Source organism: Pteropus vampyrus, unplaced genomic scaffold (genome assembly GCF_000151845.1).
Source record: "Pteropus vampyrus isolate Shadow unplaced genomic scaffold, Pvam_2.0 Scaffold12, whole genome shotgun sequence".
Classification (NCBI taxonomy): Eukaryota; Metazoa; Chordata; class Mammalia; order Chiroptera; family Pteropodidae; genus Pteropus; species Pteropus vampyrus.
In genome coordinates this window covers 13,206,062-13,233,975 of record NW_011888793.1, presented here as the reverse complement: position 1 = coordinate 13,233,975, position 27,914 = coordinate 13,206,062, and the positions used below count along the sequence as shown (strand labels likewise).

General features: G+C 37.9%; 1 protein-coding gene across 5 annotated transcripts in view; it reads left to right on the top strand.

The window, feature by feature from the left end:
- The window catches only part of TNIK (TRAF2 and NCK interacting kinase), a 366,909-nt gene that overhangs the window by 324,484 nt on the left and 14,511 nt on the right, over positions 1-27,914 (top strand). For 3 of the 5 annotated variants that reach the window (XM_011380421.2, XM_011380413.2, XM_023524730.1), the window contains 7 exons: positions 969-992; positions 6,528-6,712; positions 17,150-17,279; positions 21,681-21,845; positions 23,998-24,109; positions 24,939-25,109; positions 26,725-26,868. In XM_011380421.2, the coding sequence (XP_011378723.1) occupies positions 969-992; positions 6,528-6,712; positions 17,150-17,279; positions 21,681-21,845; positions 23,998-24,109; positions 24,939-25,109; positions 26,725-26,868 (931 nt within the window). The remainder of the gene's footprint in view (positions 1-968; positions 993-6,527; positions 6,713-17,149; positions 17,280-21,680; positions 21,846-23,997; positions 24,110-24,938; positions 25,110-26,724; positions 26,869-27,914) is intronic. The other 2 variants (XM_023524725.1, XM_011380430.2) reach the window with 1 other exon arrangement.

Genomic DNA, 27,914 nt, shown 5'->3' with positions numbered 1-27,914 from the left:
GAGCCAGCATTTTTTGACAGCCATTATCTTGCTTGGCCCTTTGTTTTCTCCTAGCCAACAGTAAGTCGGAAGGATCACCTGTGCTCTCTCATGAACCCTCCAAGGTGAAACCAGAAGAATCCAGGGACATTACCCGACCTAGTCGACCAGCTGTGAGTGCTTTTCTCTCAGAGTTTTAAACTCTTAATTTACCAGAGAACCCACTGGATAAAGCGGTTAGGGATACACCCATGACTATAAAACAAGAATTGATTAGATTAATAAGAAAAATGGATGCTAGGAGCATCCAGAAGAAAGTCATACTCGATAAGGAAAGAACTGAACAGATCTTAGATTGCTTATCTGCCTTTAGGTATTTGCTAATCATTAACGAATAACTGATATCATTCTGTAATTTCTACTCAGCAGGTTTGAAAAAAATTTTTGCAACTAGCAGTTAAGGAGATTTGGGCACTTTCTATGGGTTTCTTTTATCTATTCTGTCCTTTCTCCATGTTATTTTCTATATGAAATAATATTACAATTTTTCTGCCACTTTTCATGCCTTTAGGGCTATATTTTCAGGACCAACACCAGATAAGCATGGTCTGACAGGGGGCCTGGCAACTTGAAATCTGCACTGCTGTAACACGACAGACCCCAAGTAGCCTTAAAATAAAAAATAAGAGCATGGAGGCTGAAATTTGAAAAATAACTTGGGAATAGTTACTATCCACTTAAATTTTCCAAGAATCTTTTCTGTGAAATGAATGTGAAGGCTTTTTTGTTTACTCTGTTTATTATATTTTAAAGTAAGAAAGTATAGTGAGAGTTATAATGAAGAGAATTTGTAGCACTCTGGATTGAGACTCTGCTGTTTTGCATTTATCGGTTGTGGACTAATGACTCCCATTTTATGTCTAACCTGCTGCCTTTCTTCTGGCTTTTCTCCTTCCTGTGGATTCTTCTGGATTGGGTTCTTATCTCAGAGCTATAAGAAAGCTATAGATGAGGTTAGTATACCTTTTCTTGGTCTTGCTTTCAAAAAATGTAAACATAAAACTGATTTCCTGGTATTGACATTCAGAAAAATGGCCAGTTGGATCACAGATTTAAAGTTCACTCAATTGGAGTGATCTGCTGTGAGGAGCACCCCTTCAACAAAAGCTAGCCCAAGACCCTCAGACATCCATATAAAGCTCCAGAGTCCTTCCTTCTTAGTCAGAATGTCACTTTTTCAGTGTTCCAGTCTGGCTAAAGAAAAGCATCTGTGCTTTGTTACAGGCAGTTTCTCATTCCATTATCTTCCAATAGCAAAGCCTGAGCTTTTAACCTGCACTTGCCAGCCTCGCTAGGGGATGGTAGTTTTGCTAATAAAGAAAAGACATCATTCTAGGGCACTCCACATTTACAGTGTTGATTTGTGAACAAGGAGTTACGGGGTATTATTATATTAATTTTGTGGAACGTTAACTACAGTATTAGCAGCAACATCAACTTTAGTTAATGAATACCGGCGAGTTAAGCAACTTTAAGTCTTTTTCTGTGGAGACATTTTCCCATTAGAAAAATATATGGTTCTGTCAATGTTAAGTAGCTTGTTCAGAAGGATGACTGCTGTTTGTCAGACGTACATGAATACAGCATAGTGGAGTTTGTTTTCTTTTTAAGAGATAGGCCTTGCAAAGAGTCTTAACTGCATGGACTCTGAAGAATGCCATTATGACTTAAAGGCTATAGCTCTGCTGAGCACTATTTTTGTGAAATAAGATGAAAAAAGCACTGGCTCTAGGATCAACAAGCTGCATTCAAATTCTAGCTCCACCAATAAATAATTGTCTGGGACCAGTCTTATAACCTCTCTAGACCACAGTCTCCTCATCTGTAAAATGGGGATTAAAACAAATGCCCTGCCTTGCTCACAAGATTGCTTAAGATAACTCAAGATCATGTGTGCAAGAGCATTTTATGAGCTGTGAAGTGCTGTGTGAAATGCTGCGTAAAGCCAAGAGATTGTCCTCATATTAAAATTTGGGCCAGAGATATGGGCTATCTTGGCAGGTGAGAGCAGCATGTTTCTATGCATCTGCTCTTTACCAAAGAGCCTCACTTTTTCAGAATTATGACTGCCTCACCACTCAGAGTGACTTAGAAAGTAATTTTCATGGTTAAAGGAGTCTTGCTTATAAAAGAATGAGACTCTACATGTCTGCAGTGTGTGGATCTCTTATACGATGGAAGAAAGGGAGGGTTTTTAATTGCTCTGTGCCTCTGCCCTGCTTCTTTACCTCATAATAGAGAGAAGGACAGGGTTTATCACAACTTTTATTAACGTTCTCCTAAATAATTGAAAAAAGAGAATGGTGTTCTGGTGCTCTGGCTACTAATAAAATGGTTGTATGTGGAAATCTCGTGAGTCCAGAAATTGGCATGGAGGTGGCCATGAGGGAAAGTGTTCTGACGTATTTCATCTAGTTAACCCGGGATATTTTAGGCTTTTAAAAATTGTTTTATTTTGGTATACTTACACACTAGACAGAGATGGGGGTGGGGAGGGTTACAGAGGTACAAGTAATTATAAGTAATTGAGGAAATGTAAGCTGTTCACCAAAATCTCTGAGGCCATGTGTGGTTTTAAAAAAAAATCCCCCTAGGTAATTCTGATAACTCTAACTCCTGAGTATCTCTGATCCGAGATAACTTTGATTCTAGTTAACTCAGTGGTTCCCGATCAAGGACGATTCTTTTCCTTCCTTCCCTCCCATTAGGTGACATTTGGCAAAGTCTGGAGGCAGTTTTGGTTGTCACAACCTGGAGGTTGGAGAAGTGCTATTGGCATCTTGTGGGTAGAACAGGGAGATGCTGCTAAACATCCTACAGTGCAGAGGAGAACAACCCACAATAGAGAATTATCTGGCTCCAAATGTAATAGTGCCACAGTTGAGAAACGAATTAAACCTTCCTCCTGTCTCTTTCCAGTGACTGATTTGCCATTTAGATAACCCAGGATTATTTGTCTGATTAACTATTCTGAAAAATTATTGCTTGTTATTGCTAATTTAGTGGTTTGATTTTTCATAAAAATCCATCCAGGGGAATGTCCATTAATTTCTAATGGAAGGTGAGATTGTGCAGCATAGTCTGTGATTAATTCACACAACCTTTGAAAATAAATATTCTTTTTACTTTAGCACAACAAAATATATGGTGTGAGGATTATATACACACGCAAACATTGGCTTCACCACTATTTTTTCATAAGTACGTAGGAATCTAAAAAAATTCCAGAGCTCATCCAGTTTGGACAAAACTTGAGCAGTAGATAGATGAGGTCACTGAGGTTAAGTGATTTCCCCAATGGTATGTCTTTAGATTTCTTGAAAAGGAAAAGAAATTATTTTAATATGTAAAGAAAAGACCAGCTTTAAATCTTTAACTATTATTTTAATAGTTCAAAAAATTGAACTAAAATTTGAATAAACTGTATTATTTCTAAGAAGAGAGCTAGGAGTGTACCTCTTTAGGTAAGATATTCATAACTGTCAGAGTAAATAAGTTTTTATGAATGAAAAATTATATCAAGTTGATTCTAAAAAGTATTATATCAAAGAAACTATTGGGTAAAAGCCTCTAACTATCTTCACATTTACTCTGTAGTCAAAAAATCTTTTGCCATATTTCTTTTATAGTTATATAGTCTCAACTGTCTTCATGCTAAATAGCACCTTTTCCCTTTTTTAATACTTTTTAGCTCTAGGCTTGAGACAGCCAAGCAATAAATTACCACAAAAACTCATTATATGGAGAAAATTGGTATTGTCAGAAAATAAAATGTATGAAAAGAGATCTGAACTCAGTGGTGTCACTTTTTGGTCATGTCTATTTCCTGTAACTTTGCTATTGTAAAATTTTCCAGAGTGGATGGATAAGGAGCAAAACTTCAGCTAAACATGTAGACTATTGGTAATGGAAGATTAAATTTTTTTGACTGGGGATATTACTTTTGAGTTATTCATTATTGTTACTTAGGGATTTTCACATATGTCTCAACTTTCAAGCTGTTGCCAATTCAACTTAAAAGGAATTTGCAATTATTTTTAATGTTTCAGAAAGATAACTTATTAATAATGCAGAAAAATCTAGTTAAAAACAAAATTATAAAACATTTCAAAACTTTAAAGTGTTCCTAAATACAGTGTTTGGAAAAATTTAGGTCATTTTAATAAGTTATTTTAAATCAATGGGCTTCAGACCAGCTAAATATCTCTAAATATATTTTTTTTAAATCTCCTTTGTCTTGTTTTGAAATGTCAGAGATAAGGAAAACCAACCCATGGGGAAAATGTATTATTAATTTAAATAAATTGTAGCTAATATCATTCTATTTTACTCTATTAACATCGGAAATAAACTCTTTTAAACCATATTCTCTCTTCAAATTATAATAAAATTTATTTTTAATGATGAGTAATATTTTAAATGCTAGTTATATTCTTTGATGAAACGTACCATGATCCTAACGTATAGAACACAAAATACAAAATAAATGTATCTAATTTGTTATTATTATAGTGGTTTGGAGGATTTTAATATCCTTTTTCCTTCATAACCTTAACAAATATCTAGACTATATTTTCCCAATGTGCTCAAGCATAGCATGCTCTTCACTTTGTTCTCAATTTGATAAAGATAACCATTGGCAATTGTCAAGAGGAAATAAAAAGTAAAAAGCTGAAATCTGAATATTAGCTTTTCCTATTTTGGCCCTTTGCCAAAGAAACCAGAACTAAATTTGCATAAAATTTTATCTTTGTTTAAATTGTCCTCTTTTTTTAATGTTATACATTGTATTTAAACACCTAGAGTCTTTTTATTATGTACAATTCTATTTTCATTTTCATGGATGAGGCAAATATATCCACTGAGATTGATGCCATGCTTGTGTGTATCTCTGCACATGTGTAAAAGCCGAAAGCATGTTTGGGTGGAAAATGCACAATTTGAATTTTCGAAAGCTTCCTTTTTCCAAGGACTTCGATTCAAGTGACTTCAGAATAAATTTAAAAGTCATTATTGCTTTCCCTTTGATTTTTATGAAATTAGAAAAAAAGAAGTCCTTCATTTAACACTTTGAACTTCCTAAATTTCTAGACCAAATAAACACTTCAAGTGTTTCCTCTCCTAGTTTTAACCAATATAGTAATGCCTAACATACAGGTGACAGTAAAGAAACATGATGATCTATTGTCTTCTCAAAATAAAATTGTCGTTTAATCATATGCATTTATCATAGTTTTTGCTAATTAGCATAGATTATTAAATGCCATTTAAATTACCTACTTTGCTTTAATTCTACATCAGGTGAAATTAGACAGATACATTTCTGGATTGAAATAAAGAGAGAATACGGACATAAGAAAACTGTGGGATTTAGTATCTTGCAATGAGTTTCTTTCTCCCTAATCCCCTGTCTCTCACTGAATGTTCTGATTCCCACATGGGTCACTAATATAGGGAGAAATGGTAAGACTGATGTCAAATTGCTTTTTCCTCATTTGCATGCTGTGTGCCATGGGCAATTTAACCCATGCAAATTAGAGCTGCCATGCTTTTGCAGAACTGCTTCCCTCTGCATTGCTCTGAAAGCATGTAAAATAAAAGGTAGTCAGATATTCAGCACACTGCCTGCAATATGCCTGGTGATTAAGTACCACATCATCACATCCGTCAGGCTAAAGATTTCATCATACTCATGGAAAACTGAAAAATTATCTCTTCCTTTTGGTGTTTGCGCATTCATTGTAGTAGTCCTCACCAGGATTTCTGCCAGGTTACTGCAATTTAAACCAAAAGAAAATGAAACACCTATAATTCTGGAAGAGAACTCTCTTTTTTATTTTTTATTTATTTGTTTTGTTGTTGTTGTTCCTCTTGATTAACTCAGCTCTGTGGCTATAAATTTCAGTGGCACCGGGCTTTGGGTTGGGCCATTATTTGATGTGGCACCTCTGCTCTCCAAGGAATAATGATACACCAAATGAGTCATTGTTGTAGCTGGAATCTTGGGAATTGCTCTGTTCTGTGACTGATCATAGATTTTGGTACAGTAGCAATCGTAAGAGGGGAAAGGCCATGACTTTGGCTTGGGCAGGAGTCCCACAATACTGGGAAACAATTTCTAATACTGTGCGTTTTACCATTAACTCTGAGGGTGACCAACTTCACCTTCCCAAAGTAAAATGAGAACCCAACGTTTGTATATATGTGTACACACACAGCGTACATACACATATATACACGTGTATATTCAGAACTGAACAGTCTCGGTCTAGCAATTGGTTTTAAATGAAGTTTAAATTTATTTTACCTTTCTTTTCTAGTATCTACACACTACAAACATCGTTCTCTTAGTTCCGTGCGGTAACTGTGTTTGTAATAATTCTATATAGAGCTTTTTTCTTGTTGCTTAAGCTGGAGCACTGACTTGCTGAGAGATGTAGCTCTGATGTCTACAATTCATACATGCTGAATAAATTTTTCATTTGTAGGATCTGACGGCGTTAGCCAAAGAATTACGAGAACTCCGGATTGAAGAAACAAACCGCCCGCTGAAGAAGGTGACTGATTACTCCTCCTCCAGTGAGGAGTCGGAGAGCAGTGATGAAGAGGAGGAAGATGGAGAGAGTGAGACCCACGATGGGACGGTGGCTGTCAGCGACATACCCAGACTGATGTAAGAGGACTGCTTTTTAAATGTAGGCCAGGAGTGGCTATGTCTTCAAAACGAAAGGACAAAAAATATGAATTAAATATAAGAGCATTTTTGAGTCTCTGGCAGGATCAATTGACTTTTGGGATTTGAAATTTTACTAGATCATAGTTCTATAATTGCTTCTCTTCATAGACACAGTCATTTATGTAGCGTTTCTGGGCCCGAATGTGCTTTAGGTATTGTTGTTGGATTGGCTATCTCTTTGGTGATGCTTTTCTTGGTTCTTATCATTTCAGGGCAACAAATACTGACAGCCAGACTGTTGGCTTATGCCTGTCCTTCTAAAATTGAAAGAGTAAAATAATGGGCAATGACATTTTGGGGGGTTGAAATTAACAACCAACCTGAGACATATGTTCCATCACCACCATCACCACTAAATGAGGAGGAATGTGCATGGCAGTGTGGGGTAGCATCCCAGCCAAAGAATCCGGAGTCAGATAATCCTGCAGGAAACTTCTGAGTGTTTGACTCAAATCCATCCCTCATATTTCTCTGCTTCATCTTCTTCATTGTCTTTTTTTATGTGATACTTTTTCCTGTGGCCTGTGATTTTGCCACATACATTCTGTCTGTCTCTTTGAAATAGTCTTTTTGGAAATTTATATTTTTATCTACTTAAAATTCCCTTAGTATTTACACCTTTTCCATATTTTCTTTTCTTTTTTTAAGTGAGGCTTACTTTTTCTTTTTCTCACTGAACTGGATCCTATATCAGAATCTCTCCTCTTTCCATATTATTTCCCCGAATCAAGCAAACATATTCATACAATGTCACTCACATACATCTCTCATTTCCACCTTCCCCCCCCCAAAAAAAAAACCACAAAGAGCTTTTGCTCTTGTCTGCTATAATTTTGATAGAGTGAGATGCTAATTTTTCCAACTTTACTTCTCATTCATCTCCATTTCTTTGGCTCACCTACTACTATTGGTCATCATGCCACACTGACTCCTCTAAAAGCAAATCCATCTCTTCCTCTACTACAGAAACACCCACCTTTCTAAAATTGCCTGAATAGACCATGCCAAGCTTCTGCTCTGCTGTTTGGCACTCTCCTGTCCCCTTAGAAATCACCCATGATGGCCTGGCCTACACAAATAGAGCCCGTCCCCTCTTCTGTGCTGCTGCTCTATCTAGAATATAACCCTGCAGTTTCATGTAGTGCCTCCATTTGGGATATTTATTAGATGTTGTCTCCCTCTCTGGGCTGTCAGATCCCTGAGGGTGAGAATTGTACCTTGTTCATCTCTCTACTTAACAACTTGCATGGCTGTCTGGAATAGAGTTGGTCTTCAGTGACTTTGATTTCTATTTAAAACAAAAAAATAAAATTTGTCATCCAAGATAGAAAGGAACAAGGGGTAAGATTAGAATCCTGAGGGGAAGGCTTGAAGTAAAGGCACAGAAGGTTGGTGCGAATGTCAGGTGTATTAAGGGGAATGTCTGGATGAGCAAGATCAGACCAAGAAGTGTGCACTTGATCATGTAGCCACTGGAGAAGTATTGAAGTTCTCCTGAGCTGGGAATTGACATGATCAATGCTATGTTTGAAAGAAATCATTTCAGTGAGATGATTTCGAAAGAGAACGAACTAGAAACTTGTAAAACAATTCATTGGATCAATTACTACAATCCTGAGCAATAATAAATGGGTTATCCTTGAATGCTTATAGTGGAGACAAAACTTGATACAGTTGTTAAAGAATTGGTAAATTCTAGAGAGATTAAAATAATCATCCATTAAAGAACATTTAAAATATTTAATTATATACGAGGCATCCTCAGAGAAAACAGGATACAAATGTGTGTGTTTATTCCAATTTAGTGAATATATACATTTTCGTGAATATAAAATATACACGGTATGTTCTACTACAGCATGATAGTTGTATGCCTAAGAAACATCACACTATTAACAAATTATTTCTTTAGGAATAGGCTATTTCAGAGTTAGAGTGCTCCTTACATGCATTCGTATCACTTTTATTGTCTATTGTAAAGGTAAACCTTTATATTTTGTGCTATATATTTTTAGAGCAAAATATAGAAAATATATTGCAACACAGGTTACTTCAATGAAGCATATACAAAATAGCTTCTCAGAAACGGAGCCCAGCCATTCAGACAGGCAGCTGTAATTCTTGATGTGCAAAACAACACCTTTTTTTTCTCTACAGTGCTGGTTTCAAATTTATAGCATAACATCTAACCTATAAGAGTGCACATAGCTAACATTATATTCCTTAACCAATTGCACTACTTTCCAGTGCCTTGTGCATAGAAAAATAATGAGTGGAAGGAAATAGAGCAAAATTATAATAGTGATCACCTCTGGATTATACTAAGAGGAATGTTTGTTTTATGGATATCCCTAATTTTATGATGATCAGGTTCTGGTCCTGTTAGTGTTGTGGAAGCAGAACTCAGTTCATGCTATTTACCTGCTACCCTACAACTGTTTCCATTCCTGGGGCCAGGGATTGTCCCAGCACCTGTTCCTGCCAAACTAACCTCCTCAAATGCCTTACATGCTCCCAATGTTGTGCCTTTACTTGGAATGACCTAGTCCCTTTGTCCCGCATTCTCACGTACATCCTGTCTTATATTTAAGTATTTGTGTTGTGTTTTTATGCCCTTCTAGGTGCTAACTTCTTTAGTTTCAGAAACCATGTCTTATTCAGTTTTTATATTCTCTTCCTATTGCCAAACTAAGGGCCTTTCATATAGCAGGTGTTCAATAAATGTGTTTTGAATTGAATTAAATCAATACCTACAGGAACACTTTGACAAATCCAGTTAGAGGAAATTATTTTTCTAAACCTGTGCCTTAATTACAGTAAATTTCCCATAGTTATCCTTCTAATCAGTAGAGGTGTTTTGTTTGTAGTGTTTATAGGAATTTAGACAATTTTTTCTACACAGACTCTATATCAGAAAAATAATTTTTAGAACAAAGGATTATTTAACTATAAAATCTTATAGTTATTTTAGCCTTAGTTTTTTTGAATCATTGCTTTTTAAAAGTTCTTTTATTATTGTTTTATTTTTTAGAACAATTTTAGATTTCGAGCAGACAGTACAAATTTCTCATGTTATTCTTCCCATTTCCTGCACACAGTTTTCCCTATTATTAGCACAGAACATTAGTATAGTACATAGGTTACAATTAATGAACCAGTATTGATACATTAACTAAAACCCATAGTTTATTCAGATTTCTTTACTTTTTACCTAATGTCCTTTTTTGTTCCAGGATCCCATCCAGGATACCATATTTCACTTAGTTATTTAGTTGCCATGTCTTCTTAGTCTGTTCTTGGCTGTGACAGTTTCTCATATTTCCTTTGTTTTTGATGAATTTGGCAGTTTTGAGGAATACTGATAAAATATATGGTAGAATGCCACTCTGTTGGAATTTATCTGATGTTATTATCATGATTAGACCAAGGCTATGGTTTAGGGGAGGAAGATAATGGGTAATATGTCATTGTTATCACATCGTATCAAGGGTACGTACTGTCAACGAGACTTGGCATTGACCTTGATCATCTGCCTGAGGTAGTGCTTGTCAGGTTTCTCCACTGTCAAGTGAATTTTTTCCTCCTTTCCATACTGTATTCTTTGGAATTAAGCCATTGCACAGCTACACTTAAGGAGCAGTCATGTTCCCCTCTTTTAGTGTGGAATATCTTACATATTGTATTTGAAATTCTGCACAGGAAATTGGTCTCTTCTCTCTATTTAATTTATTCAACCATTTATATCAGTATAGACCCATTGATATTTATTTTATACTTTGGACTATGATGCAGACCTTCTTTGTTTTGTGCCTAAAATTGTTCCAGGTTTGACCATTGGAAGCTCTTGTGTCCCTTTGACTGACATCCCCCATCAAGCACTTTTTTACCTTCTGACACTATAAGATTTTCCAGGCTCATCTTATGTATTCTTGTTCCAGTCCTGGAACCAACCATTTCTCCAAGGAGTCCCAATTTCTTTATTAAAGAATGATATTGGAAACCAAGATTCGGGTACTAGGTGTGCTCACTGCAACTGGAGTATCATTTATTAGAGGCACTCTCAGCTGCCAAACAAGGAAATATATGTGTATATATTGTCCCGTGTAGGTACACATATCTATAAATATTTCTGTATACAGTCATGTGCTGCTTAATGATACGTTCTGAGAAATGCATCATTAGGCGATTTCATTGTTATGCTAACTTCATGCAGTGCACTTACACAAACCTACATGGTATAGCCTACTACACACTAGGCTGTATGGTATAGTCTATTGCTACTAGGCTACAAACCTTTACAGCGTGTTACTGCATAAGACAACATGAGATTAAATCAAGCACTAGAGAGAATGATGTGATTAGTATATGCAAATATGAGATGTAAGAGGCTGCTGCTGGCATAATACAGCATAGTGTTTTACAGCAAACTTCTTTTTTATAAGTAGAAATAAATGATTCAAATAATGATCAAAAGAATATACTCTAATGATTAAAAGAATTGTGTAGTAGATAGATAAACCAATAACATAGTCATTTATTATCATTATCAAGTGTTACGTACTGTACATAATTGTATGTGCTATACTTTTATACAACTGGCAACACAATAGGCTTGTTTACACCAGCATCACCACAAATGTGTGAGTAATGCATTGCACTACAACATTATGACAGCTACGAAGTCACTGGACCATAGGAATTTTTAGCTCCATTATAATCTCATGAAAACAACGTCGTATATGTGGTACATCATTGACTAAAAAGTTGTTTTGCAGTGCGTGACTGTATAGCCATCTTTATATTAAGCTTAACATGAGTTCATCTTGATATCTCCAATGTTGATCCATTACTACACAAATCATTCTAGCTTCCTCCTCTTCCTTATCTGTAAATTCCCATTCCAACAGTGAGAAACCAGGATCTCACTATCTACCAATCATTTATCTAACTGTTCACTTCCAGTATACACGTATAGCGATATCAGAATGGTTAACCTGTACCCCCATGAGAAACAACTTTATCAAACGAATGACTCCATTTATTTCTGGAGTTACTAAGATTAATATCTTTCCCCCCATCTCCCCTCACTGAGATTTTTAAAATACATTTATAATACAGTTAGATTCTCTTGTCACAGTCTACATTCTTTCCTGGGATCTTCCAACCTCCTAAATTATTTTTTTTTAATTTGCATACATCCAGATTCACTTATTGTGTTGTAAAGTACTGTGAGATATATGAACAGACTTTTTTGTTGTTATAAGAAAACTATTTTTGGCACATCCTATATAGAAAAGTGAACTTAATGCCAAAGTTACTTTTTTAAATTCAAAAAGGCAAAACTCAGCTTTCATCGTTTGGGACATTTTAAACATGCTAATAACTATCCTCATAAGTGACTACTCATCAATTCATAAAAGAGCTATATTTTAATAATAAACTTGAATGAAGTCATTATTAGCATTATTAAACAAAGCCTTTGGCCTAAGACCTTCCATGATTTATTAAACATTTACTGGATGCTACTTGCATGCCAGGCACAGTGCTTGGCAGTGAAGATACCAACGTCAGTGAGGTCTGATCATTGTAGGACTGCGTACTGAGTGTATTGGTAGAGATGTACAGAGAGTAATGTGGAAGCAGAGTGAAGAACCAACTAAGCCATCCCAGTGGATCTGGGGTGGGGTGGGGATGCTTGAACTGCAGTTTAAAGAATGAGTTATTCAAGGAGAAGCAGAGAATGTAAAAGAATCTTTCAGAGACAGAAGATAAAGTCATCCAAGGTAGCATGATGTATGGAAGAAGCTACTAGAAATTAACTCTAACATGTTGTTAGAGTTAGAAATGAAAACCTAAGCCTAGAGAGATAGGCCAGGACAAGATAATGGAGGAGGCTATAAACCACTGGAAGAAATTTCAAGTTTATCCAGTGGTTAATGGGGAGCTACTACAGGTTGAAAGCAGAATGGTGATATGATTAATTTGTGTTTTAGAAAGCTCATTTGGTAGCTGTGAAGAGTAGATATGAGGGGGACAGAACTGGAAGTAGAGTGAAAGACTGTTGTTCAAGTAAGTAACAGAGGAAGCAGACTTAACTGGAATAGTCCCAGAAAGGACAGAAAATACTTGAGGCATGTTTAGGAGGTAGAATTGGCAGGATCTAGATTCGAGATGAGGGACAGATGAGGGAAAGGAGTCCAAGGGGACCATGAATAATTAGATGGCTTGTAACTCCACTAACTGAGGTCAATAATACAAGAGGAAGCATCTCTTTAGGAAGGAAGATGAGGGTTTTAGTTTGGAGCATGTCGAGTTAGAGAAACCTTGTGAAGACCTATAGGTAGAGATTTCCAACAGGAAGTTGAATAATGAGCTTCTGAATGAAAAAATTAGATATATTGATTGAAGATTATTCCACACATGAGTGATAATTAAAAATGGTTGTAGATAAGAGCATCCAAAATGTTATGTAGCGTGAAACAGAATCCTGGGGACCAGTAGCACTTTAGCAGAGCTCACAAAAAAAAAAAAAAAAGAGAGAGAGAACAGAGGGTAAAAGGGAAACCAGGGAGAAGTTGCTTCTCAAGAGCTAGGGATGTAGAGAAGGATGGAGTGAGCGATCAGTAACAGACACAGGCAGGAGCACAAACACAAGTATCAAAGAACAATCACTGAATCTGTGAGCTAAGAAATGACTTGTGTTTCCTTGAGGTGCTTAAAGTCAGGTATAGGAAGCAATGTTTTGAGGAGTGAATAACGTGTAGTGTGTTGAGGAAAAAGTTGGAAGAAATGGAAACCTTTGCAAAGAGAACTTTAAGAAAAAAGAAAAATTAAGTGTGGATGGTAAATACAGGTTTGGGTCAAGGGAGATGTTTTAATGAAATGAGAGAGAGACCTTATGCTTATTGCTTGGGAGAAAGAACCAGTACAGGAAGAGGGATTGTGAAAACACAGGAAGGAAGAGAAGACGTAATTTCTAACTAACATTGTTCCCCTGCTCTTCTATTTAGCTTTGACACTAAATTAAAAATATCATATTGCTAAATAATTATATTATCTTTTGCCCATCACTTTATGTACCTTATTTGTCTCTCAACTGTCATTAGATTATTATCCTCTAGAAGTTGGAGGTTATGTCTTATTTTTGAAATTTTTTTTAGCATCTAGCACAGTGTGTATCACATAATAAACTTTTAATGAGTATATGAATAAGTGAGTGAATGAAAGAATGAACTTATAAGGGTTGACAAAGATTGATGGGTCAGATCACTGAGCTCTGAACCATAAAAGAAACATACTGGAACAGAGGAGTTAAAGGACTTCCAGGGAAAATTTGTCTCTCAAAAGCCAAGAGAGTAAGAAGGGAAGAAACACAAGAGTATCTTTTATTCAATCTACAAGGAGTATTACTAGTAAAATAACATTAAAAAAAAAAAAAACCAAAACAGCCCAAACTGCTCTCCATAGAAATTTACCATAGATGAAGCAGTTATGGCTCATAAAATTGGAAGTATAAAAATTGACCCAAGAAAAAAAATAATCTCAGTAAAAATATTTAGCAAGTGATAAAACTGTTAATGGCCAGTACTCTACACTATAAAACTTGCTGTTGACTAAAAATTGACAAATCTTCTTAGGAAAATGCATACTTATAAAACTGACCCAGAAAAACTGGACTTGGTAGAAGTAGTGACTACAGAAGCCTTTGAAGGATGATATGGACAAAAAAAAACTTGATTGATATATCAAGTATTAGCTGTAAAATTTACACAGAAAAATAATTGGAACCAGAGGTAAAGTAACCATGAAAATACAAAAATTGGGGAAGAGTTTAACTGAGATATATAGAAAATTAGTCAAGGAATTGTCTTAATGGAATTAGCTCTAGGAAGTACTTTTTTTATGAAAATTCATCCAGATTGACATATTTCTGACTGACATGTTGGGATAGAATCAGAACATCATCAGGGGGAAAAAAAGTGGAGCCAAAATGTCTTTGACCTTTGAACTCCCATGAGACTCTCTAATGGTGAAAGAGAACTTGATTGTACATCGTCAATCTGGTGGTGCCCATTGTCAGTCTAACTCCTGACAGTAGCAACGAATGCCTGAGTAATGAAGAAGAGTTCTTCCTTCCTAGAAGACTTTGGCTCTTGATAAATGCTTATTTTTATTGATTTATTTGCTTCATACCATCTTGTCCCAAATAATTTAAGGCAGCTTAAAAAATATAAGATAAAATAAAATTTTGAATAAGTGAGTAAAGAAATCATAATTTGGAGAACTAGTCTGATTTACCAGTCTAGCAATATGTCAGGAATTCATTGCAGCAATTTCTCTTTCCATGTCTCTGAAATACTATTAGTAGCTCCTTTTTGGGAATGTAATATTGAAAATGCTTCTTTGGAATTTCTTCCCAGTCATGTCAGTTCTAACCCACAGCTAAATCATTCAATTTCCTGCTCCAGTTTAGTCATTTTGAAGTGTCTTGCTAAACTTTTTTTTTTTTTTTGGTCTGGACTCATCTTTTTGCCTCTCTGTTCTAGATAAATATTCTTGACAGATGTTTTCTCTGTCCCAGAGATATCATAGTCTGGGGATGTTTTTTGCTTCTTAGACTGAATGTCTCATCAAGTCTTTGGACTCCGATAGGATCCGAGATTTTAAGTTTTTAAGAAATAATTAGAAGAACAAAAAAGTAAAAGAGGTACTTAATACACCTGAGAGAAATAAGAGTTGATAGCTTTCCTGTTTTCCAAAAACCCAGTTTAAAAGCGAGGCCACTACAGAGGTAGGATAACCATCAGTACAGCGCTGAAAACTGAAACCCTCAGACGAGCCACATCTCCTGCCTAGTTCTCGGTTTCCCTTGGTGCAGTGGTCTGCGCCACAGGATACAGAAAACATCAGCTTCCACTCTCAGGGCGTGCATTGGCATCTGGTTCTTCATTATATCTTAAACATAAGAGCAAGAAACAAACTGGAAATAAATGTGGTGCTACAGTGTGGGGTGATTACAGAGGTTTAAAAAAGTGTTGACTACTGTTTTTGTTAAACAGCCTTATTGATGGATGCCCTGGTAAACCAGAATGCCCTTCTATGATATTTCTTCTTTATAAATAGTATAAAACACATTTTTCAAATGATTACTTTTTGTACCCCTGCTCTGTGCCAAGCTCTATGCTGGGTACCAGGTATACAGTGATGAGCAAAGAGATAAGACTCTGCCCTCACAAGCATATGTTCTAATGAGAGAGAAGGAAAAAATTAAAAGATAATAAAAAAGATAAAGAATTACAAATTGTGATGAGAAATATTAAGGAAAAAGTGTAAAGAGAAAGAGGAGGGGCTGGTGGAATAAAACATGGATAAGTGGTGAGAAAAGGCTTCTCAGGCAAAGTATCATTTAAGATGAAATCAGATGAATGAGAGGGAACCAGCCAAGAACCAGGGCGAGAGAGCTTTCAGGCAGAGGGAACAGCATGTACACAAATGCAGGACAGGTCTTATATTTAGGTCTTTGATCCATTTTCAGTTAATTTTGGTGTATGGTGACAGATAGCAGTCTGGTTTCATTCTTTTGCATGTAGCTTTCCAATTTTCCCAGTACCATTAATTGAAGAGGCTTTCTTTTCTTCATTGTATGTTTTTGACTCCTTCGTTGAAAAATATTTGCCCATATGTACAGGGGTTTATTTCTGGGCTCTCATTAACATGCTAAGTGAAATAAGTATACAGAAAAAGTTGAGAACCATACGATATCACTCATACATGGGATATAAAACTGAAAGCAACAAACGAACAATACAAAACGAACAGAGACTCATGGACACAAACAACAGTTTCATTGTTCCCAGAAGGGAAGGGGGAATGGGGGAGGTAGATGAGGGTAATGGGGGTCAAATATAAGGTGATGAAAAGAAATTTAGCTTTGGGTGGTTAATACACAATGCAATATACATACGATGTATTATTGAATTGTACAGTTGAAACATACAATTTTATTAACCAATGTCACCCCAATAAATTTAATTTTTAAAAAAATGCAGGTCAGGGTACCTTCTGGTCAAAGAAAAGGTAGGGAGGGCTCGCAGATCACTCAGAACCTCGCTGCTCACTCTGGCTGCTGGGTGGAGAACAGACCGAGAGGGGATGCTGCAGAAGTGGGACAAAGTTCAGGCACCAGTGCAGCATCAAAACTGAATGCGGAATGTACCTAAGGCCACTGGACTAGGTACTTACAAATGGTTAAAATAATGTAAGAGACATTTTATGTTATGTATATCTTACCACAATAAAAAATAGTGAACATTAATAGGAAGCAGGTATTCCCTGAACATACATTATCACGAATGTTGTTCCTTCCCACCTCAGACCAACAGGCGCTCCTGGGAGCACAGAGCAGTACAATGTGGGAATGGTTGGCACGCATGGGCTGGAGACTTCTCATGCGGACACTTTCAGCAGCAGTATTTCAAGAGAAGGAACCTTGATGATAAGAGAGGTAAGTTGGTATAAAAACGGTGTAGAGGAAGTGCACTTCTTAAGTTGTTTTTATATTAGGGCTTTCATAGAGAATGCTTACGGCGTGTATTTTAAGCATGAGAGTTGGTGGGGGTGGGGAGCTTGTGCTTTTAAATGGTTGAGTGATTTTAATTGTTCACCTCCTTTCCTGTATCCTTCTAAGCTTTTGTAGTGTGACTTAATTACATTAGTCCAAATTCTTCAGTAGGAGCTATGCAAATCGGAATATAGGATTTGAGCCTGAGGTTACAAAACTGGTAAACCCAGATGTTTCCTACTGCAGGAGAATAGAAATGAATGGTCTCTCTGAATAACATCAGTGGCCTTATTATGCCTCCTCCTCCATGGTTTTATCCTTGTGGATTTTATGAAGAAAATGCTCAGTAGTTCCAAGGAATGGTGATGTCATCTTACTAGTTAAATTAACATTAAAAAGACTATTAAGCTATATTGGTGAAAAGAACAAAGAAGTATGCAGTTGTACTTAAAAATGCACCTTAGCACTTCCTGTGATTTTTTTTTTAACTCTAGGAGCATGATTTCCTTTGGGAAGGGGCTGACATGTCTCCTTTCACCTGTCCCTCACCGTGCAGTGTTTCCTTGTTGGATCTGTGCCACAGAAGGGTCTTGACAAATTATAATCCTTATTTTCTTCTTTCTCACTTTATTGTCACCATGCAGTTTGACAGTAGATCTTTACTTGGAAGGAAAGTAATGGCTGGGGACAATGGGTAAAAGTCATTTGACCTCTCCTTGTATCTGTTTTACCATTTATAAAATTTCATAAATAATAGTACGGTAAGATGATTGGGAGGATTAAATGACTTAATACACGTAAGCATGCAGTAAATGTTAACAACATTATGTCACTCCCTCCACAGAGTTGAGCTCCTCTTTTATATGTTATTATTCCCCCTACTCTTCCCTCTGAAACATAAACATTTATCATCTGTCATTCCCCTTCCTCAGGCAGGATAGACTGGGAAACCCTAATAGCAGGCTTTGCTCTCCAAAAAGTCAGGGGGCATCTCACTTTTATTAGAAAGAAAGAAACGGCAATTTTGAGATGAATAAAGCCTTTTAAGGAATAATTGGCAGTAGGGCTAAAACTAGAAGTATAGTTCACAAAGCAACTTATTAGAATTTCATTTTATGGCCTTGCCGAATCTTTTAAGTAGACTTTAAAGAGTCCTTTCGTGTAAGTCTGAAATGAAAAATGGGCCTGGCTATTGAAATTGACAGTGTTTAGTGCTGGTGTAGAAATCTCCCAATGTGGCGAATGGATAATTTCAGTGGACACATAGAGAGTGTCTATCACAATGGGCTGCTACTTGGGAAAATGTTCTGGAGTGAGTTACTCTCTGACTCCAAATTAAAGGACTCCAATTTCTAATGTGGTTTAAAACTTGCTTGGATCTTTATGACAGAGTAAATACCTTGAACTAGATATTTGGAGCCACATTCTCAGTTCAGTTGGCGGCCACTTCCAAATGGTTCTGTATTATTTCAAGCACTCTGACGCTCTGTGACCACAATCAATCATTTTGAAAATAGCATTCACCAGTATCTTATATGCATTTAATCTGTTGAGGTTCTCCAAATCTTTCTATCCTCTCAATTTCTAAATTCTAACTTTCCCAAATGTGGGCTTTTAAAATAACAAATCTTGAGTTGAAATCCATTAAAAGTACATGTGTTAAAAAAAAAAATGCAAGTTAAAGTATGTCCCTGACAAAATAATGAGGAAATAAAAACTGATTATAATAGAACATATTAATAAGGTACTATTAGTTCATAAGATGAACATCAAGGAGAACTCACTCAACTTGTCATTCTAGTGAGAATGGACTAGATGGTTCTATAAGAACATACTGGCTCTACTACCCATGATATTGTCAGATGCACGAATTTGCCCTAGTAATGCACACCCCTGTCATTCTACTTTTCTCTGTCCTACAACCCCATAGAACCTTTCTTTACTCTAGTTCTAGAACACACTACACCAGCTGTCATCTTCCACTGTCCACAGGGGCTCATCTGCTGGAAGAGCTGTTCTCAGCCTTCCCTTTCTCCTTGAAGCTTCTCCCGGGACTCCATGGGCCTATGTTCATAGCACCTATCTTACTGACCAGCTGGTATCTCTCCAGGGTCTGTCCACTTCACTGAACCAGAATACGAGTTTATCATCATGAAGGTTTTCTTGGTTACAGAAGGAAAAAGATCCCACTTAAAACAGTTTAAGGAAAAAAAAAAAAAGGAGTAGATATCAGAGATGGGGAATAAGATTTAGAGGTATTTCATCGAAGGACTCCAAAGGCAGAGTGAGTTGGGACCCTATGCAGGGCTATGCAGACACTGAAAAGGAATCAGTAGCTCAGGTAACTTCTCACGCACACATCTCTGGCTCTCTTGCTGCTTGTCTCTCCTACCGTCATCTCTGTCTCTCTCTCCACAGACCAGCTTTCTTTTCCTCTGTTTGTGTGCTCTTGTCTATGCCCCACAGCAAGATATTCACCACATCCCAGTTCAGCTGCCCAGCAGGGACTGACCAGTAACTCTCAGGGCTAACAGGAAATTCCAGTGGGAATCTGATCCTGCTTGCCTCAGGTGTCCTCTCCTGGTCCAATTCACTGCAACCGAGAGCAGAGCCCAGAGAACCTAGGTTCAAACCCTGATTTCACCACTTACGACCTATGTCAATCAAGACAAGTTAACTGAATTCTTTACACTGAAGTTTTCCATCTGTAAGTGGGATAATGGAAACTAACCATGGTGTTAGTGTGAGAATGTAAACATAAAGTGTTTAGTGGGGTCCCAGGCATATGTTGGAACATCTTTGTCTCAGCTCCATGGGGACGGTAAGGGCATGAAGATAGTAGAGATTGTCAGGGCTCTGTTAATAGGGTCCTAGAGGGCAGGGCTGCTGTTCCCTCACCTGTGTGTTCCCAGCAGAATGCCTGGCATACAGAAGATATTTAATTCTAAGAAGGTGCTGGCCGAAGGAAGAAAAGAGTGATGACTCAGAAGTGGGAAGGTTCATGGGTCATTGCTGGATTCCTTCAAGCTTCCCACTGTCTGGGCCATTTCCTTCATGAGCCTCTTTTCAAGTTTTTGATAACCAATGTTTCTGTATCAGTTTTTGGTCTGAGGCAGAATGCTGCTGCTAGAAAAGAGACTACAAAGCTCTAAAGGGACAAAGTGTGATTAATGCTCCTGGAAAGTTGGGGGACGGTATGTAAAGAAAAGCTTTTCAGTGTTTGAACAGAAGTTAGAAGGAAGGAGAAGCTGCCCAGTTCAAATAAAAGAGGGGACAATAAGATAAATTAGGATGGAACCCCCAAAAATGTCATTTATGGATGAAATGTTCAGATGATCACTGTTAGAAAATGAATCCAGAAAATGCCTCTCTCTGGGACAGGAGCATATTGCCAAGAAATATAGAGGGCATTGAGGCTTTCCAGTTATTTTTTAAGCTTCCTGGTAACATCAAATACATGCACCCCTTCAGGAACTTGGGAGTGTGTTTTGTCCTGCAAAAAGAAAGCTCCTTCTTTCCCTTCCAGCCAGAAGCAGGGGCAGAACTGTAATTGCAAGACCAGGACAGGTTCTGGAAAGAGAAGCCAGGCTGGTTAGGTGTTCAAAGAAAAAGCATGAACCCTTGCCCATGCCAGCCACCCCCAGCAAGGCAGGAAATGTATCTGCCTTGTTCCTGGCTGATTCCTGCATGTTCAGTAAATGCCTCACATTTAGTAGACATTCAAAAATGTTGGGTAAATGAATAAAAGAAAGAAAAGGCAAGGAAAGGAATCATTACTTAATCAGGTGCTCTAAGGACCCTCAGCAAGCTAGTCGCATAAATGTTAAATTAGAAAGCATAATACACGCATGGACTACAACGTGGGCACTGGCTTTAGGGAGCAGAGTTGTCTTTTAATCCAGTATTTCTTCCCTGGGTTTTTTCATCCCTGTATTTGCTTTGTAGAGTTTTGTCATTATAACCTGATAATATGATCTGTAAATCCAGTTAACTGGTGTGCATGTCCAGGCTAGCACGCACACACACATACTTGCAAGTGTGGGCCCCACTCAGCCCTTCCACCTGTGGCATCCCTGTCTTCCCACAGTGAACCCCCATATCCTGTGCGAACCCTGATTGCCCCTCATGCAGCACCATAAAGTCTCAGGGTCAATCCACATACTAAATATTCACAAAGTTTAACTTCTTTTTTACTTCCTTAGGTAAAATAGAAATTTGAGTGTTACTTCCCACACTTTAGTGGGTCGATTTGGAGACCACTACACCTGTGCTGCATGAGGAGTGATGCTACTCTGTTGCTTTTGCCCTCCTCCTCTAATGCTCCCCATGTGTTATGCCCTTCAGACATCTGGAGAGAAGAAGCGATCTGGCCACAGTGACAGCAATGGCTTCGCTGGCCACATCAACCTCCCAGACCTGGTGCAACAGAGCCACTCCCCGGCTGGGACCCCAACCGAGGGCCTGGGGCGCGTCTCTACCCATTCCCAGGAGATGGACTCTGGGACTGAAGTAGGTGCTGGGCAACAGCCACGGCAGCTTTGCTCTCCTTCAGGGGTTCTGAAACCCTACTTTCTTCAAGAATGAGGCTTTGCCAAGCTCCTAGAAACGTGTTTGGTTGGTTTCCATTATATAGCTACTTATGCATGTAGTCAAATGGAGGAAATCATAGAAGCAGAGCAGTGAAAAATTCTGAGATAGCATCTGGATCCAAACCCGTTTTTACAGATGAGAATACTGAAGTTCAGAGAGGTTAAGAGCTTTGCCCAAGGCACATAGCTGGTGTGTGACAGAGCTAAGACCAGTATTGGAACCTTGTGTCTGCCAAGCCAGTGACAGAAACTTCAGCCTATAGAGGTTCCAAGACCAATAGTTGAGGTACATATTTACATTAATTTAGTCAAACTAAGTGTGACCTAAATGAAATAAGGTAGAAATGACTTACTTATGAAAAATAAAAATCATTAAATAAATACATTCTGAAAGTATTCATCTTTCTAAACTCCAAATTGCATGAGAAAGGGAGAAACAGGATATTATCTTTCCTGCATAAGAAGAGTCCAGGTCAAAAGCCCCAGGAAACACGATCTGTCTATCTGTTAGGTGGTGTTCGTAGATGTCATTGACCAAATTTGACCAGTCCGATGAGTTCATAGTGCTTGGTCATGTTTCATGAGTAGTCCTGTGAATCACACCAAGGCCCCACTTGTGTTTATAAAACATGTACACTATTGATTTTGATGTTGTCCACACACCAACTTTTTATAGTGCACGTTTGGTTTCTAAAGTTGTAGAGCAAATAGGCTTTGCTCACCTGAAGGAAAAGAGCACAGAGGCATATTAGAAAGTGCAGCATCCTGTTATAGCTTCATGAAGTATGGGCAGGTTTTTTTCTGCCTGAACAGCTCTGTGGGTACCAAGGAAGACTCTGGGGTTGGACCGTGGTTCAAATTTTGCTACTGTTCCAGCTCTCAGTGGGTATATTAGTACCTGCCCCCACCTCCTTCAAAGATCTCTTCTAAAGATCAAAAGGAAGGAAGCACGTGAAAGTGCTCTATTTGGAAAAAGGAGTCCTATCTTGTGGAGGATAAAATGGTTTTGTTTTCATAAAGTGAAGGAGAAGTCTTGAATTAAACCAGATTGGATCTTTGTGATTTTCTCCTTATGTGTTTGGAGTCTTGGATTGTTGGTTTTATTTTTAAATAAAAACCTAGAAATAAAGTTTAAAACTAAAAATTTCATTAAAGACATTTATCAAAAAAAGAGGTGTTAATTATGTTGAATGCAGGTTCCTTTATGATATTGCAAGAAATTGGGTGTAGTAGAAGGAATGGAGGTGACAGAATGGGGAGATGGTTAATACAACACCTTTGGCAAAATCAGATGTGGATTATCATGACATGAAGCCCTGATATTTCAGTTTACTGTTTGATAGTCTAGTTCAGACTTCATGTCTTCATAGTACTGTTGAAGCCCTTGAGATTAGTTTTTTAAGGAAGCCCTCAAGGTGCATTGCCTGTAAATCTCGTGTCTTCATGAAGTCCCCAAAGAAGGCACGTAAATGTAAGTATCCTTTTAAGGGAACTAACATGGAAAGGAAAAATCTTAATCCCTGGATAAAATTGTCCCTGAATTGAAGATTTTAAGGGTTCTCCAGCCAACAACAGTTCACCTACATCACCATGCCAGTGTGGAAGGGCCCAATGGCCCAAGGAAGGATCCTTTGGCTGACAGTGTGTTTGAGATAAGTGCTGCTGTGTGGACATGCTTACTTAGTTTATTCTCAATTGTATCAGCTTTTCTTAAGAACATTTGGTCAATATGAGATTGCTGTGACTTCAAGGGAAAGATTAGCTCTGTCACCACAGTCATCTTACCAGATATAAATGTACCACATATGGTCCAAAATATAATATGATTACTTCAACTCTTGCGGTCTGATAATTAATGAAACCTTGCAAAGGCATAATGGCTAATGAGTAAGCAATACCACGAGAAGCTGGAGAGAGAGGCATGTACTTTGACTACGGGGTTAGAGTATGAACAGCTAGATAGATTGAAGAATTCATAATTATTTTAAAGCCCAAGCAAAGTATTGTTAGTATTGTTTGTTGCTGCAGTATTTATTTATCTGCTCTTCTTAATCTTCTTGCTTATTGATTAGTATGGCATGGGGAGCAGCACTAAAGCCTCCTTCACCCCCTTTGTGGACCCCAGAGTATACCAGACATCTCCCACTGATGAAGACGAAGAGGATGAAGACTCATCAGCCACAGGTAAGCAAGAAGGCCCCAATGTTTTAGAAACAGTTGGTTTGCCTTAATAGTATGGCCTGATTTTAAAAAAAAAAAAAAAGCTTAATCATTAGTTCAGTAGTTAAGCCATTTACTGCGGCCTTGTCTTAAAGGGAAGATTTTTATTTTTTTAATTATTCTTTTTGTAGGATTCCTAAAACAAATTTCTTTCTCTCCATTTTTCTTTCATTTCTTCTATTTCACTTCTGGTAGGAGCCCAGAGGTACCCAGAGGCCCTAGGAAAAGCTGTTCCTCAGAGATCTTCAAACTTACCACATATTTCTCAAAAGCAATTTTTGGGTACAATGCTGTGCACGCAGTAGACACTTAATAAGTGCGTGTTGAATTGTGTTGAGTTCTAGGTGTGTGCTTCCCACTGCGAAAGTCTGGCTGCTTTCAAGAAGAGTCTTGCTTTCTAGACTTCTGCAACTCACTAATCATCAGATTCAACTTAGGCCAATTTGTCAGTTGGTGTTGCACAATTTCCAAAAGTAAATTTTTTTCTGCATATGTTACAGGAGATGGGGATGGTGTTTTTAATTTTTTGAGATGAATATCAATTCCCTAAACTACTCAAGTAGTGTATATAAGCCTGTTTTACTAATGGATAAAATACTGCTTCTATGAATAACTTATACTTTATTCTACTAAAAAAATGTAAAATATGTGTAGTTTCAGAATTTCTTTGCCTTTGCTATAATATAACGCACACTAAACAAGAAGAAATCATTGTGTTTTGAAGCCCTTTCTCCATATCTCCATTGGTTATTTTTTAAGATGCCACTGACTTATCTGGTTCTTTTTCTCAAAGCTCTGTTTACTAGTGAACTTCTTAGGCAAGAACAGGCCAAACTCAATGAAGCAAGAAAGATTTCAGTGGTAAACGTAAACCCAACCAACATTCGGCCTCATAGCGACACACCAGAAATCAGAAAATACAAGAAACGATTCAACTCAGAAATACTTTGTGCAGCTCTGTGGGGTAAGTTGGCTCTTTTTACCACTCAGTAATGAACTGACCCTCAAACATTTCAAGACTGTGGATCTTACTATCAGAATAACACTGCTGGAATAATGGGTGTTAGAGCCCCACCCTGGGACTATCTTGGCCTCAGAAGACATCAAGAGCAACTTTATATGTAGAAAGAACTGATACCCTAATACTGAGGATAACAAAATGAGATGCAGAACCTTGTCATAAATAACAGTGATGTACTAAAGCCAACAAAAGAACTAGCTTCCACTTAATACACAGCCACTATGTGTCCAGCACTATGATGTACCCCATCATACAACATCCCACAAGGGGAATTATGGTGTTACCTCTATTTCACAACTGAAAAACCACTTCAGCATATTTTAGTGAATTGCCAAAAGCCATACCACTAGTAGTAGCAAGATAAAACTTGAAAAAGACAACAAATGATGAACCTTCCCTTTTAGTTCAAAACATAAACCTGCAGTTCTTGTGAAAAAGATCTGCAGGTATTAGCTGACCTCAAACTCAGTATAGATATGATGAGATTCTATCAAAGTCCTGGTCTGTGTTACTATAAACGTCGTACAGATCAAGGAAAGACATGACCCATCTGTACCCATCTATAGTATCAGGTCTGGTTTGGGGCACCACAGTTTTATAAGGGCAAAAGCATCTGAGATGTTAGCAGGGAAGAGTGTGAAACCTGAAAACTGTTTCATAGATGTGATGGAGGTAAGTAAGGCTCGGCCCTATAGAGAAGAAACAGAAGACAGCAAGATAGCCATGTTTAATATTGGATAATATGTAGATGAAAGAGCAGACATTTATGTTCCTCAGAAGATAGATAGCAAGCAAGAAAAGTTGGAAGGTTACCTGTTCGTGAATATAGTGCATTGCACAGTGGACCTCTCACTGTGTATGTGTATGTTATGGCGGGGTGTGGCGGCGGGGCGGGGGGGTACAATTTGCCCAGGGATGAATTTTATCTATCCAGACCCAGACCACTTACCTGCCAGAGCTTTTGTAATAGAGATTATTGCATAGAAGGTGGGCTGGACTAGATTTAGATACCTGAGAAGTTCCTTATAGTCAATATTTCAGTGACTTTCAGGCTAATAACACCTTCACTGTGGTGTGAGGACGGGCTTTTATTCCAGTGGGGTATGAAAATGAGGCACCATATTATATGTTAAAGGTGAGTAGACTAGAAATCACTGCATGAATAGGGATGGGGGTGAACCTTGGGGAAGTCTCAAGGTGGGATTTATAGAGAGAGCCGAGAAAGGGTGGGTGTTACAGGAAAAGAACAAAGGCAAACTGGTAGTGTCACAGCTACGCCTAACTCTCCTATTGAGAAGGACTCTTTATACTAGGAAGTAAATGGCTAGATGTAATGAATGCTGCTACCACTTTATAAAAGAATACTAATTTCATTACCAAAGAGACAGTGATTTAATTACTGTGTCAGAGCTTCTACTTCTGTACTCCTTACTATAGTATCTACTTGTCCATTAGTTTATATTTACAAGGCACAGTTTTTTAAGTTTTACAGGGACCCCAGATGCAGAAAGTTAAAGCCCTTAAAAAGTCAATCTTGGGATGCTTCTTAAATTTGCAGGTGTAAACCTCCTGGTGGGAACTGAAAATGGCCTGATGCTTTTGGACCGAAGTGGGCAAGGCAAAGTCTATAATCTGATCAACCGGAGGCGATTTCAGCAGATGGATGTGCTAGAGGGACTGAATGTCCTCGTGACAATATCAGGTATGTTACTAGGATGACCTAGTCCTCCAGGTCTGCAGGTGGGAGAGATGATCACCTAGTTTCTGAAGAAAGAGTAGATTCTGCCCTTCTAAGCTGTCAAGTGACAGAAGCAGTATAGCTGGAGTAAGATCACCCTCATCTTGTAACTCTGAAGATTCTGACCTCCAAAGGAAAGTCTCTCACTTCAGCTTGAAATCTGAATTAGGCAGGGACATACCACAAAGGCGGCAGTATCTTTGTGGGCCTTTAACCTCCACTAGGACTCAGCAAGGATGTTTTTAAGGTGTCTGCACTCCAGTCATTGCTGTCTACTCTCAAATGGAGAATATCAAAATGAAGGCTTCTGGGAGTGGAAAATTTTTTATTTATTTATTTATATTTTAGGCGCGGCAACCCTTGGTTGACCTCACAGATTGCAAAGACCTTGTCAGCTTACGACCCCTTATTTTTTTTTATTTTTTATGCCTACAGCACCTGGTCTTCCTAGGTGGTTTCCCATCCAAGTCCTAACCAGGCCCTACCCTGCTTCCAAGATCAGATGGGATCTGGCTTGTTCAGGGTAGCATGGCCATAGATGGGAGTGGGAAATTTTGTGAGCAGAAATTTCTCTGGTCTCTTTTCTCACCAGAACAGCGCTAGCGTATAGTCCACTGATGTTTTAGCAAGTGCAGCTGGGCTCCTAGGTGATAGAGTCTGCAAAAGGAATTGAATGTGGGAATCACTACTGCTACACTCTGCAGCTTTCTGGTTCCCCAAAAAAATCTTTAAAAAAATGAAGAAAAAAGATAGCGACAGAAGTGAAGGCCTTATTACTGAAAAGTCAAAAATGTAACCTGAGTCTATTTTTATTGAGTTTTTTTTCTTTGTGGTGGTGTTTGAAGGAGTTTAATAAATAACATCCCTCTCTCTCCCTGCTATTCCATCCACTATGAAACAAACCGTAACTGCACAGTAGAACCACCTGAGGAGATATGAAAAGTCCAGGATGCACCCCAGATCAGTGGGTCAAACCTCTTGGAGTGAGGCCCAGGAATCCATTGCTTTCA